Raw genomic sequence first — 17,956 nt, forward strand, 5'->3', positions numbered from 1 at the left:
GTGTAATCATAAGGGTCCTTAAAAGTGAAACTGGGAGGTAGATGAGGGGGTCAGAGGAATGTGGTGTGAGAAGGACTTGACCCATCGAGAGCTCTGAAGATGGAGGAAGGGGCCATGAGCAGTGGGAAGCCTCTAGAACCTAGAAAAGGCAAGGCCAGGAATTCTCTCCCAGAGCCCCCAGAAGGGATACAGCCCAGTCCACACCTTGACTCCAGCTCAGGGAGTTTGTATCCGACTTTTAACCTGCATAATTGTAAGCTAACACATTTGTGTTGTTTTAATCCACTAAATTTGAGGTGATTTGTTATAGCAGCCAACGAAAACTAATTCCAATTAGATTCTAATTAAAATTAAACCTTACTTTAAAAATCTTTCATTCAAAGAAAAGTGGTAAAACATCATACTATTGTTGTGAATCCTCTTTATGTTAACAATAATACTATACTTTAAGTCATAAAATGAAGAAGTTAGAAAAGGAAATACAATATGGATGCATGATTGTCTTCCTTCTATATCGACCCCGTTGATATGGTAATAAAGTCATTTAACTTTGCCAAGCCAGCTAAGTTTTACATTAGTACAAATTTGTGCCACCTTCACACTGAACTTTATTACCGAGAAGACCAATTATTAATTTGATATAAAAGCCAGAAGTCTCTTCGGCTTAATATTACTGGGTTTGAAAATTTTGGTCCTTGGAAGTTTTAGAATGTTTGGGTTGGTAGGGAGGCTGAAAGACAAACTCACACTTCTGTATCGACTAGTGGACTCTAACTGAAGGTTTACATATTTCTTCCTGTTTATTCCCCCCCTCTTTGTTCCCAAAGGTGAGGTTGAAATTTTACTGAAGAACCTGGATAACAGAGAATGGATCTAATCCATTTCTAAGAATATCTGGTCAGCAACTGACTGTGATTCTAAATATATCAAAATGCTATTTGCTAAGCCTGGGAAAATTCTGTCTCTGCTCACTTGATTTAGCCGTAACCTGTTGAACTTCGAGCCCCAGCAGGAGCCAGAGGGCAGCATGTGGCATTCAGGCTTTATATGTTTGAAGAACAGGATTCAGGAGAATGCATCAAGTACATAGATTCCTGGGTTAGGAGGACTGCTAAGTGAATTTTTGTTTGGTCACTAATGCATATATTTTCAGAAGATGAAAATTATTCTCTTATCCTTCTTTTTAATAGAGCTAATCTTAGAATACTTTTGTTGTGTTTCCTAAGTCACCCCCAGTAATGATGCTGATTCTAGGAGGGGCCAGAGGACATCGCCTGGTATAAGAAGCACTGCGTATATGCTTGCTTTGAAGGGGTGAGGATTTCTTTCCTGTGTATTATGGACATTTAAGTGTGGCTGGATCTCTCAGGGCACGTTCTCTACCCCATGGTTGGAAATCAGAGTGAAGTCAGATGGCAGACAGAGGAAACCTTCCATTTTCAGAGTTTTTGGCCCCAAAGACAGCTGTTGGGCATAGCTAACACTGCCCCCCATCCCATTTAAGACAAATCAGGTTAAGTATTTTCAGGCCTGGAAGAAAGGCTCAGTTTTCTAGAATGGTCACTGAGGACACCCTGAGCTGCTCTGTGTGTATAGAATTTGTTTTCTCTTACTCAAAAGAAGGGACCAAGCCAGGCGACACTTTGGTTATGTATGTACTTTCGGAGGTAGCATAGCATTGTGATCGTTAATTCCAACTTTGAAGTAGATTGACCGTGGGTCGGAATTCCAGCTCTATCACTTATCCAACTTTGTCATTTTCTGCACGTTACTTAATTTTTCACATCTGTGTCTTTCCTCGTGGAGCGAGAACAGTAGTAGTGTTTAATTCAAAGGCTTCTTGTGAGAATTAAGTGGGATCATTCACGCTAAGGACATTAGCCTGGTGCCTGCTAGTCTTTTAAGGATTATCGTTATTATCCCTATCCCAAGACTTCTTGGGTTTAGAGATATTGGATGTCACATACTTTTCAAATCTCCCAGTTTGTCCATAAGTCAACACCACTACATGTCAGAGGCACCAGACACACAGGATCCTCATACCAGCAAAGGGAGAGCTGAGGCTCTGGGGTAGCACTGTCCTTATCGAAGGCTCGGGATAAGACAATGACTGAACTGGGCACACCAGCCAACCAAAGAGTCCAAATGTTTTGAAAGAACAATTCCTTCTTTACACAGCTGTCCTTTGCGTTTAATTTTGTAAATAGGTTTGAAGGTGTAACTCTAAATATTTACCTTTTTCTTTGACACCGAATTGCCCCCACCTGCCCCCTCTGATGCTGTGATTTCCTCAAGTTCTATTATTGGCAGTGTTTTTTCACTCTGATAAAGAATTCAGAGTACCAGGGGAATGTCCTCTTCTCGGGCAATTTATTCTGTACAACAGTGTCGGTTATGTACTGCCCTGGTTAGTGCTTTATGAACAAGAGCACGTCTGGAAAGCCATCACTTACTGTATGATTCCCACGTAGTTTTCAATCTCTGTCAGGGGAGCCTTCTTCCAGTTTTTTTTATATCCAATCACCAGAGTGTTTGGTTTCATTCTTCCTAAGCCCGAGGCCTAAACAAAGGAGATAAACACATGGGCGATCCTTACCAGACCAGGAAACTACCATTACAAATGAAAAATAATGTGCAAAAGAGCACTGAAGTAATGTTCTGAAGATTCTGGAGATTAGATTACATTTTAGTGCGTGTCCTTCATGCCCGTACCCAAGCATAAAATAGAAAGATTAGTTCTAAATCATCTCAGCCATAAATGGATTTTAGATGACAGAAATGTAGTTTTCTAAATTAGCAGTCATTTGCATTTCTTCTGATACACTCATTAAAATGGTTCAATAATTTAAAATCAAGTGAGGGTTGGCTTAACTGTTGGCATGCATGTTGTAACTTAGTGGTTCAAAGCTCATTTCCACCTGCTGTATCTATAATGTCATTAGCAATAAAAATCCATGTTTGGAAAATTCTTACACAGAAGGATCACTGAAACTTCTACTTATATTATTTATTGAAGAATAACTGAGCTGTGTTTCCAGAACCTAATCCTCTTACATGACAATATCATTAACAGCCATCTTCCATATCAGAAGTTTCATTTCCCTCATTAGATGACAGGATATGGCTTCCAGTTAATTAAATTTAATCCAGCAATGTTACTGAGCACCTATTAATTGCAAAGTGCTATGTCAGGTGCTGTGAGAGAGTGGTGAGGCATATTCTTTGGCTGAAGGAGCTTAGAATAAGGTTGAGGTGACAAGATATATACAAATAATTATAATTCAAGTGCAAATGCAGTAGGAAATCATATGGAAGCATAAAGGAAGAAAAATTGAATTCCAGCTAAAGATTCATGAATGATTTCATGGGAGAGGTGGCATTTGTTTCGGGTCTTGCAGGTTGCTTAGACGTTGCCACGTAAAGGTAAGGAGAGTAGTGGAAATGAAGGAAGGATATTCTGGGTCACACGAATGGTGAAACAAATGACCAGAGAGAATTTTAGAGAGGACAGTAGCAAGTGGAAGGAGATAGGCATTGATGGAGAGTTCCTGAAATAAACTTTGCCTCCACCACATTTGGTGTATTGCCCTTCAAAATGTACAAGTAGCAGGAGGGCTCCTCAGAGCTGTCATCTGGCCCTTGGCAGGTACGTGGCAGTGTGGTTGTAGTCTTTTCCAAGCCTACAATTTGGGGATGTGGTCATTTGTACCATAATTTCTTAGATGCAAAGAAGGCTTTATACAAAATGGTGTAATTGTGAGCGCTTCTCTTTAATGCCACTCTGTCCTGCCCTTTCTGTCATGACCCCTCTGTACTCCTCTTTTGTTTGAAGAAATTCATGTGCACTCGCTTTATGCATTGTCAAATTTTTTACAATTTCTTCTGGGTTAATATACTGTTTTCCAAACCAATGTCTTTTCTCTCCCTGTTTTTTATTCTATGTCTGTCCTCCCATTAGGAGTTGAGTTTTTTTTTAAATTATTTTACTAATCTTCTGTGATAATTTTACATTAAATGTATAACCTTCCCAGCATATTTAACCAGAGCTACTGAAAAGTAACTCACTACTGGAATTAAAATCAGCATCTTCCAAAGACATTTATTTCCATGGTTTAGCAAATCAATAACAGACGAAAAGAGGCTCGTTGAGGGCAACAGGTCTTTCAGAAGTGGTTTCTCTGCACGTGCAGCTGCTCTGCAAGTGTTCTTCAGGGATCTTAGAGACAGGAATGCATCAAACTCTCTTACTCTCCAAAATATTAAAATTTAATCAACGCTTTTTTCTTTCCTGTCTGCACACCATGAGAGTAACCTGGATGCAATCCTGAATTTTGACACTCTTGTGTGTGGCAACTCGGAAAGCTAAGTACATCATTCAGTGAATGTAGAATCATGTTTTTCCAACCATATTAAAGCCAAAATTATTAGAAAGCCAAGCCCTACAGCTTCTGAGGTTCTCTTGGATTGCTATAGGATTCTCTGGCCCTCTAAATTCTGAAGATCAGAACTAGGGAAAGAGTCTAGATATTTATTACAGAAGGGGAGGAAAGCATAAGGGAGAAAAGAGGGAAGAATTGTGGGCTTCGGTGTTGAACCACAGAGATGATTACATTTAATTTAACATTCTGGAAATAATTTAGGAGGATAGGGAGATTTTACGCCCAGATCACCAGGCATTTATTTAGTCTTGCAGCTGCCCTCACACCATTTACAAAAGAAACAAGGAAAAGAATGCCTGACTTGAGCATTGCTATATGCAGTATGAGATGTAAAAATAGTTTGAAGTTTTAATAGGATCGTGAACATCGTCAACCCTCAGAACAAATTTGCATTTCAATAAGTATGGGGACAGAATGTGCGCTGTTGGCCAAAGGCAGCCTCATTTTCCATTTCCAGTGTGTCACTCATAGTTCACTGTAATAGAACCGCTCTGCTTTTGTTTTGCTTTGCCTATCCTCAGGAATTCGAAATGAATTCCTCGCCCATCTGCATTGATCTCTGATGCTAGTCTACCTGGGGCCATTCCATTTGGGAGCTTCATTAAAATGGAGTGCTAATTGTCTTTCGCTTCTGTCTTCATTCCCTCAGTGCCAGCCTTACCTGAAGGAGACTCCGGACACCATCTCTGAAACAATCTGCCGCCACTGCAGCGTAAAAAGCCTTGATTTTGTTCTTTATAAGCCAGGCCTGCTTTTTTGCCATGCCACTGTTCATCTCTTTAACACACAGCTTGCGCGGTCCCTGTACGACGCAATGAGATATTGGTTAGCAGCCCTGCTGTTATACATCGCACTGCTGTTGTTTTCTAAAGGACAAAAATAGCCAGCAATGCCCCCATCGAGTTAAGAAATGGGAGAAGGGGAAAACGCCTCACTAAACAGGGTTCACACAAATTCAACCTTCTGGAGAGGACCTGGGCTGCTCACATTACTCACTTTCCAGGCGGAATGTCTTGTCGTATTAACACCTGCTTAATTAACTGCCTCATGTCAAATGAAAGAAAGAGCTGAGGGCATCGTGGCACCTGAGAAAAATACTGAAAATGTGATTGAAGAAATTCAGGATAAATACACAGTCAACCTTTGACTCAACAGCGAGAGCCACATTCAGCAAGGAAATCTGAGCTAGAGCCCAGTTTCAAGAAATGTGACAGCACTCTTGGGAGCCGAAACATGGTGAGTTGCAAATCCTGGCATGAACTACCACATCTTGACAATTCTAACAGGCTCTTTCATTGCTTTTGTGTGTGGTGAAGATACCCTCACACCACTTCTCCTTGTGTAATGTTGACATACTCCTATTCAAATGCACATTTCCCACTCACTCAATGAAGTTGATGGGAACACAAGTTCACATACCTGTGGCATAGGAAGAATAAAAGAGATTAAGAGACAAAGAGGCAGGTGTGGTGGTGGTAGATGAAGCTTTTTATAATTTAAAAATGAGTCTGGAAACTCATTTTTAACAAAAATTTCTGTTCTTGCTTCTGACTCCTTAAAAGTCCAAGCTAGCTCTATTCTTTGCATGTTTCAAATCAATCCAAAAGGTATTTCTGATTATCTAGTATGTGTCTGACAAGGGTACAAATCTACTACTTTCCTGGAAATTCTTTAAGTTCATGAAGAGATTTGGTATTTTATTGAATTGCCTTAGATTTCTTACTGACCACCTGAGATCTTAGTAAAATGCAGTGTGTAGGATAGGTATGCGGTTCAAGTTTCTGCACTTCTAACATACTCCCAGGTGACACAGATGCTGCTGGTCCTCAGACCATGCTTGGGGTCGTGGGTTTAGAGGGTCTTGGACTGGAGGGAAAGAGCTTGGTACTATGAAAAAGACACCAGGTTTTGTGGTCAGACAGAACTGGGTCCTAAGCTTTGCTGCTTTGGAGGTAATAAATGATCTCTGAACTTTGGTGTGCTATTCTGGAAACAGGGATCAAGTCTATCCTGCAAGGCTGTTTCAAGTAATCGTGGTAAAGTGCCTAGTACGGTGTCTGGAATATAGTAGGTGCTCATCCAAAGTTGATTTTTACTATCTTAAATGAGTGCTCACAGTCTTGTCGAAGCCCCAGACCTAATCCTACCACTGTGTTTGTTCCACAACAGTTCTGAGAGAGCAGTGAACAGGGAGCCAGACCTGGCTCTGGCACTGACTAGCTGATACCCCGGTGTGCCAACTGTCTTCTCTTGATGTGAGCTCTACATTTGGAAGAATAAGAAAGTTGTCTAGGTCATCACCATCCAGTGTGATAGCCTGTATCCGTATGTTGCTATTGAGCTTTTGAAATGTGGCTGGTCCACATTGAAATGTACAGGAAATGTAAAACATACACTGGATTTTGAAGCCTTAGTATGAAAAAAAAGAACGTAAAATATCTCATTAATATTTTTATGTTGATTACATATTGAAATGATAACATTCTGGATGCATTGCATTCACCTGTGTTGACTAAAAAAATGCACAACCTAAAAGCTGAAAGTTATGTTTTATTTGGCAGACTTTCTGAGGACTCCAGCCTGGAGGTGGCCTCAGATGGCTCTCAGAGCCTGCTCCAAAGAGGCAGGGGAGGAGCCAGGATATATAGGAGTTTTGCCACAAAGCCCAGGTAGTCGGAACATCAAAAGATTACTGTTAATTAAAGAGAACCAGGTATCTCAGGTTAAGGAATGTAGCCCTTTTCTGTGTAAGGGAAGGTGCAAAAGTCTGGGCACCTTGAAATCATTTCTTTGATATGCACCTAGCCGTCTAGGGCCAGTATCTTGTGCTTTCCCATCCCAGGTTCCCTCTGGGGGCAACGCTGGGGGAGGCTGCAGAGGCCGGGCTGCCTGCTCGTCCTCATCCTGAGTTCCCTCTGCTCACTGTTGGGGGCGGTGGTGGTGCCTAATGGCTTGGCCGCAGCGTCCTTTGTTTACTGATACGGCAGGCAATGTTTTTCATTCACATCTGTTTCTTTTTACTTCCTTTAATTGGCTACTAGAAAATTTCAAGTTCCATTTGTGGCACATAGTAGTTTTCTATTACACAACACTAGGTGTTTTCTGGGGTTTCTTCTACTTTCATATTCTGTTTAAATTGGATTAGATTCTTTGCGCACTTATTTTTACCAGAATACTTTCTAGAATATAACAATACATCAAAACATGTAATGTAAGTTCGGCTACCGTACATTATAGTTAAAAAACAAGAACCTCCAATAGAGATGGAGATGGTTAAGGTATAGGAAGGGTGGTTATTAAACCAGAAGACCTAGCCTGGGGAAGATTTATCATTATAGATCAAATTTTGCTCAGGGTTCTAAACTGTCAATTCATTTTGAATCACTACTCCTTCTTCGGAATTCTAGGCACCATCAATTGCAAAAGAAAGAGGAAATATTTTATTCAAGGAAGCTGAAGGGTAGCAAAAACCATGAGACAGAAGAATAACCAACAGCTGGGAAAGGTATCAGACCATCGGTGTATTGACTTGTGTCACAAAGACTGTGACTCCTTGGGGAAACTGGCATTTATTTAAATAAATATAGTCTAATGTGTAACTATTAGTATTAGAGAAATCCAGATTAAACAATAATTGTGACAGAGAGATTTACTTTAATGCCTAAATTTGCCATATTGAGAAGTCATAAAAATATTTCATGCAGGATCTCTCTTTGCTAAAAGCGGTTATAATACCCTTGTAGCACACTTACTAATGTGAAGTGGGCTGCAGTACAAATGTAGTATGGAAAAAGCAAACAACAAGAGGGGAAGATATCCTGGAACATAGTTATTCAACATCCAAATACGTCATAATCACAAAAATGGATTTTACCACCCAATTAAAATATTATAGAGGTTAGCTCAGTTAGGATCCAAAGTATGAGTATATAAATTAATTCAGGATTTGAACAAAGATGCTCTAAGAATTTTGTATGTATTGTAACTCTGACTGTGATTGAGAAGGGAATTCTAATTATTTAATCTGGAGAAGAAATTGATGTGACACTACTTCAAATAAATGAGTATTATGAAAAAGAATTTCCACAGGGTTTCCAATATCGTGGGGATCAAACAGAGGAATTTGGGTCAAATGCAGTGTTCTTTCCAACTTTTATATTTTAAAACATTGAGAGTCCTATTGCTCTGTCTTTGCTTTCATTGCCTCTCTGGTTGGAACTGTGGGAAAGAAAAAATTTCCCTTTCAAATCAGGTGCATATTTCATGTCATCATGCATCCCCGTGTCCGCTCATAGGTCACTGCATTCTTCCTGAATTTTGTCATGTCATTAATTTATTAGCATCATGACAGAGATTCCATGACTAAAGAATAATAAATGTATCTTAAAAAAAAGCATTTTTTTCTTGATGGAGCATAAATACCTCTTCTCTTTTCAATTTAAGAATTTGTGAAGACCTCTTGAATTGATTCAGGGGCTGACCATTTTCCAAGGTCCGTCACAGCAAACAGGTGGCAAGACAGTGATTCAGAACCTGACTGTGTGTCTCAAAAGTCCATGAGCACCAGCTTCCTAAAGTTAAAAATTAAGCTTTTATCTCTCAATATCACTGCTACTATTTAACCTTTTTCACAAGGTTGGCCTAACCATTAACCACTGCGCTTTTGGGAAAAAAAATTTAGTAAGTTGACTTTCCCTACATTGCTTTCCATCTGTTTCTTGGTAAAAATGACTGACGACTGAGCGTGAGTTGGAAAATGGTGACAGCACCTACAGCCCCAGGAGCCCACAGAAAGTAACTACCTGGAAGTCATTAACTGATACAGTAACTATTTTCTGTCCTCAAGAGAACACCTGGCACCTGGGAACAAAACCTTTGGGCCTTGCTGGGAGAGGCCAGCACAGTGATGTGCAAAGTGGTCCAGTATACACGTCAAACAACCAGAGCCATTAGTGGTATAGACTCAGGTACTTACTTGCATGAAATGATATTCCAGAATCATACTCTTTTATTATAATTAAAGCAGCAAAGAGTTAATTAAAAGCAACATCTCACCTCTATAAAAAAGATCTTTTCTCCCTTGCTCATATATGACTGTTTATATTCCCAGTTCACTTCTCCTATCCTAAAGGTATTTTATTGTCTCCTAAACTAAGTTTTCTCTAAATTGCTGGAGAAGAAAAACACCCCCAAACTGCTTATTCCATCAAAACTGGCTCTTGTATTATATTGGCCAAAATGAAATCCACTAATCCAGGACACCAAAGTTGATAATACGGGAGAAGGGTGCTTGATAAGATTTTTGAAAATCCTCTAGCGTCACGGTTGGTCATTACTTAACCTGTCAATCTTGTGTAGACAGTAGGTGTCCCTCTACCCTCTATGGGATAATTACCTTAAGTTGTATTCTTTGAGTTACTATCCCATAAATGCACTGAGAGAAAAGAGAATATGACCAGCTTGCTTCATGCAGCATTTAGAGTATTGCCATGTGTAAAAAGATGCTTAAATGCTAGCCATGGTGACATGTGGTAAATGAATCCCTGCATCATGGCACAGTTGACTGGCCCTGGGGTAACACAGCTTCCTGACAGCCCTGTTCCCTGGCAGGTATTGGAAGCCTGGGGAGTGGTACCTGATTCTAACAGCACGCTCAGGAACGCAGGTCTGCTAAGGAGTTCTCCTCATGGTGTAACACAGAACACAGTCAGGTGACTTGATATCCTGGCTCTGCCACTTTCTTGTTCATGTGTCCCTGTGCATAATTTAATTTTCCTGGATCTGACTTTTCTAATCAGTAAAATGAGAACAGAGCTTCTTTTCCTTTCTGCCTCTCTAGACTGTTCTGTAGATGAAATATGAAAAGCTGTAGGAAAACATTTTGAAGAATAGGTAAGTGTTATAACAATACATTGACATGGCTGAGAATTCTGAGTGGTGGTTGTGCGTGAGAGAGAAAGAGAGAGAGAAACAGCGAGAAATATACAGAGAGAGAGATTGAGAGAGAGCGCTTTGGGAACACAAGTAGAGAGGCAGGCTTGTTTGGAGAACTTGGACTTATTATTTTGTTATAATTTTAATGGCTTCTCCTCACTTTAGTGATTGGTGATTGGTCAATAATTATGGTTAAATGTTTAGCATTGACTTTGAACACCTCCTGGGAAGACCACCAATAAATTACCATTAGTCCACCACATAATTCCTGAACAAGAAAAAACTCGTTCAGCTCTGAGTGTTTATCTAAGGCATGGAAAACTTGGTGTAGCTCCCTAGGTATCTGTAGTGTCATCCAGTTTATCCAAATATTTAACCTTGATGCTACGTGCTGTCATTTAAGGCCAGTGTGTCTGGCTCCCTCCTCATGGGTTAATCTATATACTACTGCTCTCTAGCTCATTCTATCCTTTCATATTTCTGGGGACAGTTATCACCCCAAATGTTTTCATTTGATTTCTGAGCTGGTTCTCTTTTTCTCGGCTCAAAGGCCGTCATTTGGAAATATTTATCATTTTTGTTTCGTCTCCTGTGAAATCTGAAATGTGTTTTATCCACTCGTTTAAATTCAGGGTCACGGGCCCTTGCTAGTCCTTGTTACATGAATCAAGGCCGAGGGTTCTCGTCCAAATTGCCTTGCCAGTCTTCTGTCACTGCGGGTGCCTGATGGGCTCACCTAAAAGAGCACAAGTGAGCAGGGAGGGAAAAGCACCTTCTGGGGTGAAGTGGTTCTTACCACAAAGACTTCGCAGCAGATGCAAAGGCCACTGTTCTTGGTAAAGGCGTGAGTTATATCCAAGAGAGCAGGTCTCGTCATGGGTCCCCCTGTTAAGACAATGCATTGGGGCCTGGAAGTGGAGAAGAGAAGAGGTGAGAACTGGCCATGGCAGGAAGCCTGTGAGCCCAAAACCACCCCCATGGAAAGGACTGGTACAGAAGGCTTGGCAAAATGGGACAACCGCTCTCCTAAATATTTCTTAGGTCTCTCACCAGAAGTCTTGACTCATCATGACTTCCTGCCCATCTTGCCATCTTTGCATTCTCAGTTTAGTTAGTGATGGTAAAACTGTAAAGTAAGGAAAAGGTAGTCTTGTGTTCCCTCTATCTTTTTCCTCTGGACGTCACCTATCCCAGATCCCCAACACAACTGTCCCTCTCCAACCAGTATTTTCATGTTATCTTCCTTGCAAAGCTTGTGTCTTGAAGTTCCATTCAAAATAAGGTATAACTAATGAAGAGCTTAAAGTGTAACTGCCCCTAAGGGAATTAGGTCAGCCACAAAGCCTTAAGCTGAATGGAGACAGCAACAATGGCTAAAATGTAGGGGGGGCTTGGGGACATCTTTCTGAAGTCACTTCATTGAGATCACCTCTATCTCTGTGTATGTAAGATGGCAGCCAGCACGAGGAGGGTTTGTACTTGAAGCATAGCTCAGCCTGGAAGAGAAGCCCTCGTTCATAGGAGGTGCTGTTTAAAATGCGGCAGTTTTGCAAGACTGCCTGTCTTACATAAAGCATGTCAATAGTGCATTTGTCTCCCACAAAGGAAAGCCGCTTCTAATGTGGAACACCACCAGGATGAGTGAGAAGCCAAATTTACCTGAAATTTTTCACGTGGTCTTCCACTGTAGTTAGTTCCAGAGCGTTGTCTAAAGCGCTCACGTAAGAAAGAGCCTGCGTGGATGAGCCCCAGTTCACATCTGTGGACGAAGGAGGAATGTGGCATAAAAGCACTGAGCTTCCCTCTGTCTACTGTGAATAATTTTTATAAGTCCTTCCCTTCTATGATTTTCCTTGGCTGTGTCAGCAGTGACAAGTGCCCAGATTAGAGAAAACATAAATGTAATATTTCCAAGAAAGAGTACTGTGTCCTTCTATGAACACTTTGTGAATTCTTAGAAGTGAGACCTCTCTTTCCAGGTAAGGATCAGACATTCAAGCTACAGCCCCAGAAATCATACTTGGTGGGAGAGGCTGTGTTCTAACCACATTGCAGGCAGATGGACCTGGAGAAATGATCAGCCCCTGAATTAATTCAAGAGGCCCTCACAAATTCTTAAACTGAAAAGAGAAAGGGCATTTCTGTATAAACAGTATGTAACAATCTTTATATTTTGAGTAATAAAACCGAATAGCTCAGGAATTCTTACTTCTTGGTGTCTATGGAGAAGGTCAATATTTAGCAAGCATTTTAGTTTGATTTTTTAGGACCTAATTTTCATAACAAAGGAGGTAAGCATTACCATGCTCTGCCTTTTAAAAAATTAAATATTAGGTGGATCCTTTAAATTTTGTAAGAAGCGCTTGATGGGAACGCACAGATCCACCCCGGACTGACTTCACAGGGGCAGTGTACGGGATCTTTGAGTGCTGGCGGAAGCATCCTCTCTCGATGGTGGTGGTGGTTACAAGACTGTGTAAATCTGTCAAAACTTACAGACTGTACATCTAAAGTAGGTTAATACTGCCACACATAAACTATACCTGATGTTAAAGAATGCATAACGTAATAAAGAAAAGCCACAAACCAAATCCCATAAGGTAGTTACTACTTTCCCAACTGTACTTGTGGAGTGAGGGTAAGGAGGGCGTGAGGGCAGCTCAGGGCCTGTCTGGCCCCTGAGACGGGACCTCAGAGTTTCACACGCCTTAATCTCTAGCTTCTCCCAGCTTCAGTCCATTCTTCTTACTGGTTCTAAAGTTAACATCCAAAGTTTGGACCCAACCGAATGCTCTCTGGCAGCCTCCTGTTTCTCCAGATTCTTTAGCATGACATTTAAGTTGCTTGTTTATCTGGCCCAGCCCACCCTTGCAGGCTCACCTCAGCTGCCTTCTCCTTGGCACTCAAGGACTCCATCGTGCTAAAGGCCTTGACACCACGAACTTGTGTGCTTTCTACTTCACTCATGTTTTCCCTTCTGCCTTAATAACCTTCTCTGGCTCTATCTGATTAACCAACTCCACCTTTTTTTTAGTAGCCTTTTTAAAAGTAGATTATTTGTTCATTCAACAAATCTTTTTTTTTTAATGCCTACAGAGGGCTTGACCTAGGGAACACAAGCCACGAACCAGGGGAGTTTTCTTGGACAACTCGAATCACAGTTAGTCACTTCCTCTCTTTTTCTCAGTGATTGTCCACGCCACTCTCACAGTGCTTACTCTGTTGTAATATAGTTAACTGCTTACGTGTGAGTCTGTGAACTCCTTGAGAACAGAGACTCTATCTCAATTGTCAGGACTTTAGAAGGTGTTATACTGGAAAGCTTGTGGGGTTTGGTACCACACACACTCTAGTTATGATATCAGCTCCATCACATCCTATGGTTACCTCAGCGAGTGCTCACCTCTTTGAGCTCCAGTTTATTCATCCATAAAACGGGACAAATAGTACCTAATATGCAACATCACCGTGAAGATTCAATGAGTGCACAATATACCACAGGTGCCCAACAAGGTTAACTATTATTATTATATGACATTATATTATTAATAGCCACCATACACATGGTACACTAAACACAGGAAGTTGCCAAATAAACGCTTGTTGAGTGGATGGACAGCTACAGAGCACTTTGGAGACCCCATCCTATACAGTCTTTCTTATCTTACCTGGCTTCTTATAAGTCACATAGATATAGAGGAAGAATTCAATGACATAGGTGATGACAGCTGCCCACCAGTTGATGACAAACATGACTGCACAGCACAGAACAGCTCCAAAAAGAGATACCCACATATTGTAAACACCATATGCAGGTCTCCATCCTGAAAATTAAAAAAAATTCTATGTGCATAAAAGGAACTTCCACACTATTACCATCATACCACTGCATATTATTAGAATGCAGGTAACATGTTTTTTATTTTTCCTAGTATAAAAATCAAAACTTTTATGTCAAGTTCCTAACTCTGTTATTAGTTTTCTATGATCTTGGGTCCCAGGCCTATGAAGGTGTAATTACACAAAATAAGAAAGGTGAAATGTGAAAATGTGTCACTCATGGCCCCTCCACCCTTCCTGCATGCCCAGATGTCTTCCTAAACTTTGAAACCCTGAGCATCTGATATCTATGTCATCAGGAGTTGAAAGGAGGCAGGAGAGATGGATAGAGTGGGGAATAGCAGAGTAAGTAGTAGCGGGGGACATTTCGGTGGTCCAAGAAAGAGAAGGTTAAGACAATGGGTTTATATGGAGAAGGCAGAGTCGTCATCAAAGTCAATCCACTGGCTTTGTGCTAGCCCTTCTTTTACCCTAAGAGGATCGTGCTTGCCCTTTCAGAAATAATAATCTATGACAAAAGAGGGAGAAATGTTTCTGCAGTGGCTTCTTAAATCTGATGCATTAACATATCAGGTATTTTGCAATGAAAATATTTCTCACCGTTCATATATGCATTGAGGTTTCCCGTGTTTTATTAGTTCCCTAAAATGAAAGAAGCTGGGAGACGGTATGGTCAGGATAAAGAATCTCTGATTTGAAAAGCACATTTGGTCTATGGGTGAGGTATACTTTAAATTTGGAGTTGCCAAAACACAACAGAGTTTTCAGTCTTCAGGAGCAATTTCCAAAATGGCCACAAGATGGAAATAGCATTTCAAGAACATTACTGGAAATGCCCTTGTTTTTCTGAGCCTATGCCTGTGTGTGTGTGTGTGTGTGTGTGTGTGTGTGAGAGAGAGAGAGAGAGAGAGACAGAGAGAGAGATTTTCTGGGTTTGGTATCTATGTGTCTCGCTCTGTGTGCTTTTCTATTTTTCCTTCTTCTCTTCCTCTTTCTTTGCTTCTTTTCTGCTCTTACCCCTGCCAACCTCTATTACTTAACTTTGTTTTTTAAAAATGATCCTAACACGGCATAGAGGCACACATTTCAATGATGTGTTGTATTCACTGACTAGAACCTTCTGTTCTCTGCCTAAAAGAAGGCAACAAAACAGAAACAAAAATTCCTCAGTTATCTTCGGGTGCCCAGCGGCCTTGGGTAGGTGAAGGCTCTCCTTCCACCTATATTTTGTCTTACTGGCAGCATGTTTTCCAAAGGAGGTTTGAGACCACGGCAGGCCCTAAAAAAGCAGAGATGTGTTTATAACCCCGATCAAAGTCCTCGTAGTGAAGGAATTTTCTGAAGGTCGATAATGATAATGACACGTCTCCATTCTGGTTTGAAAGGCAGAAAAAGCCCTAATGGCCAGTGGAAGCAAAGAAGAGGTGAGAGGATGACCAGATAGGGGTTCTTCTGTGTGAAATTTTGCACCGCTTTAGACCACAGTCTGAGGGGCGCAGGGATGTGACCAGCTTCGGTGGGAATCTGCATTGACTGCACTCAGCGGGTAATTATGGGAACTACTCATCCTTCTCTGCTGCACCGTGGGCAGGAAACAAATTGATAGTAAGGGACTTTCAAATATATACATTCATTCCACTTCTGTGGTCACTTTCACCCTGGAAATAAATAGTGGTGTTTTTCTACTGCTAAAATAAATGTGGTTTCTCTTGCAATGAATAATTTATTGCCGCAGGAGAAAATTGACTTTACGGTTGGTCAAAAAGGCCATTGCTCAGATGATTCTTTTTCTATTTCAGAAGTCATCCCGCAACCTACCAAAAGAAAGCGAATTACACTGCCCACTAGGATATAAGGAAACATATAAACACAGATTGAGCACTTTTCACTGACTTACTGCATTTTATTGAGACAAACTAGGTATTTGCTTAGGCTTATTTTAGTTCTGAAAAGTCAACTTACCTGGAGACTTGGCATAAGAGGCATGGAAGCAGGAGAAATTAATAAGTGCATATGAGGCCAGGAAGAAGTTGGAGATGATGGGAGCAATGGTGTTCAGTTCCGCTGTGAACGAAGCAGAATTGAGTGTGTACATGTGAGTGATGAGACCAGGGGCTGAACAGCTGTTACAGCCTGGAAGCTTGCCTTTATTTGGAAATTGAAAACATAGCTAGCATCTGTCAAAGTTTAAGAAGTTAGTGATTTTTCTTTGGGGCTGCACTCATTTCCAAATATATTTTTGCCAGGGTTTCCATACAGTGAGAAACAAGGAAACTTACCAGTGAGAAAATAGACAATCAAGACCTCTACCTACAAAAATTCAACTGGAAGTGGGTTGAGTGGGGACCAGGCAGACGACAAACTCCCCTGTAGCTGTTGCAGAGGTACCAAGTCCAGGGTTCTCTACTGGTTCTGTATGCATTCAAAAGGTTCTGCACGGTGACAGGTGAAATGTCAGTGCACCAGAACCCTCTCACTGGATATGACTCTGCTCTCTGTGCCTTTCCGAACTCTTGTTAGTCATCTGCACTTTTTTCCTACATCTCTAGAGAGATCTGCTTCTCAAGGTTTGCCAAAAAAGAGTTTTACCTCAATAGCTAAATATCCAGTATGGTTGAAGCCTAGCTGAGTTGTTTACTGTAGGATATAAAAAATAATTTAGAGACATGCCTGTTTATCTGAAGGTCAGACAGCTATCAACCTCAGTGATGCAGATGAAAATGCAAATGCAAATGGCAGCTGGGTGTGACTCTAGAACAGGGACGCCAGCAAGAAAGTAGGCAAAAGTAGCTGCTGTCAAGCTGGTGCCATGAAGCTGATCGACGGGTTCGGAGAGAGTGACTTTTAAGAGTATTATCTGATTTCGACAACTTGTAAAATTTTGGGCTGTTTGATCACTTAAATGCAGTCTAGGACAATAATTTGAAGTCTTAACGCTTAAATTACATAATTGAAACATTATCTACACATAATCACTTTTTGTTTAATTTTTTAAAAATCTAATGAAATTATGCGTAGTTACAGAGAATCATGATTTCCCTTCTTCTTCCTTGTAGAAATTGTATGCGGATTCATGAGTTATAGTCACTTCCTGGGTTCACGAGATGAGGAGGAGCCCTCACTGTTTCGCACCACTGTGGGCTCGGCCCGTCTATGCAGAGTTACCATCATCCTTGCCTTTTCTTTTTTCCTCTGATACGCTCCCCCACAGTGGTGGTACCTTGGGGAGGAGGGAGGAATGTGCAGGCTAACATTGACGCACGTGCCTCTCTAAGATTGTGCAGCTATTTCTACATTGCTTAGGGAGAAGGGGCCCAGATTTCTGCTTAAGGAGAAAGAGCCGAGGTAAGTGGCTCACAAACCTTAGTGGTCTAAGGATTTCAGGAACTTGTAAAAATGCAGAGTCCTTATCACCAAGGATTCTAACTCTGACGTTGGGCCTGGCAAGTCTGCGCCTCAACAAACCCACAGGTGATTTTCATTCTGACACAGGTGGTCAACAGACCACATTTTGAGAACAGACACTTCAGCTCTCTTGCTAGCTGCCAGACCAGGAGATGTAAAGACAGGTGGCATCTGGGGGAGACCGTGGGATTAGACAATATTGGGCAGATTGGAGGAAGGATTCAGTTGTATTTGGTTGGATGGATTTCCAACATTCAGATTCAAAGAAGAGATTAAAGTCCAAAGCCTGCCTCGAGTCCTCAAAGGCCCTCTACACACGGGGATTTCTCATTTCCTTC

At 41.1% G+C, this 17,956-nt stretch overlaps 1 protein-coding gene and 1 long non-coding RNA gene across 4 annotated transcripts in view; one reads left to right on the forward strand and one right to left on the reverse strand.

Annotated features, from left to right (window-relative positions):
- LOC140696802 (uncharacterized) overlaps positions 1 to 17,956 on the forward strand; it is a 64,621-nt gene that overhangs the window by 45,034 nt on the left and 1,631 nt on the right. The gene's annotated exons all lie outside the window — the stretch shown is intronic.
- The window catches only part of SLC12A1 (solute carrier family 12 member 1), a 75,739-nt gene that overhangs the window by 24,888 nt on the left and 32,895 nt on the right, over positions 1 to 17,956 (reverse strand). For all 3 annotated transcript variants that reach the window (XM_031672805.2, XM_006201755.4, XM_015237230.3), the window contains exons 13-18: positions 16,176 to 16,277; positions 14,042 to 14,197; positions 12,033 to 12,132; positions 11,170 to 11,281; positions 5,101 to 5,241; positions 2,454 to 2,560 (exon numbers count right to left, since the gene is read on the reverse strand). In XM_031672805.2, the coding sequence (XP_031528665.1) occupies positions 2,454 to 2,560; positions 5,101 to 5,241; positions 11,170 to 11,281; positions 12,033 to 12,132; positions 14,042 to 14,197; positions 16,176 to 16,277 (718 nt within the window). The remainder of the gene's footprint in view (positions 1 to 2,453; positions 2,561 to 5,100; positions 5,242 to 11,169; positions 11,282 to 12,032; positions 12,133 to 14,041; positions 14,198 to 16,175; positions 16,278 to 17,956) is intronic.

This window comes from Vicugna pacos, chromosome 6, assembly GCF_048564905.1.
Source record: "Vicugna pacos chromosome 6, VicPac4, whole genome shotgun sequence".
Lineage (NCBI taxonomy): Eukaryota > Metazoa > Chordata > Mammalia > Artiodactyla > Camelidae > Vicugna > Vicugna pacos.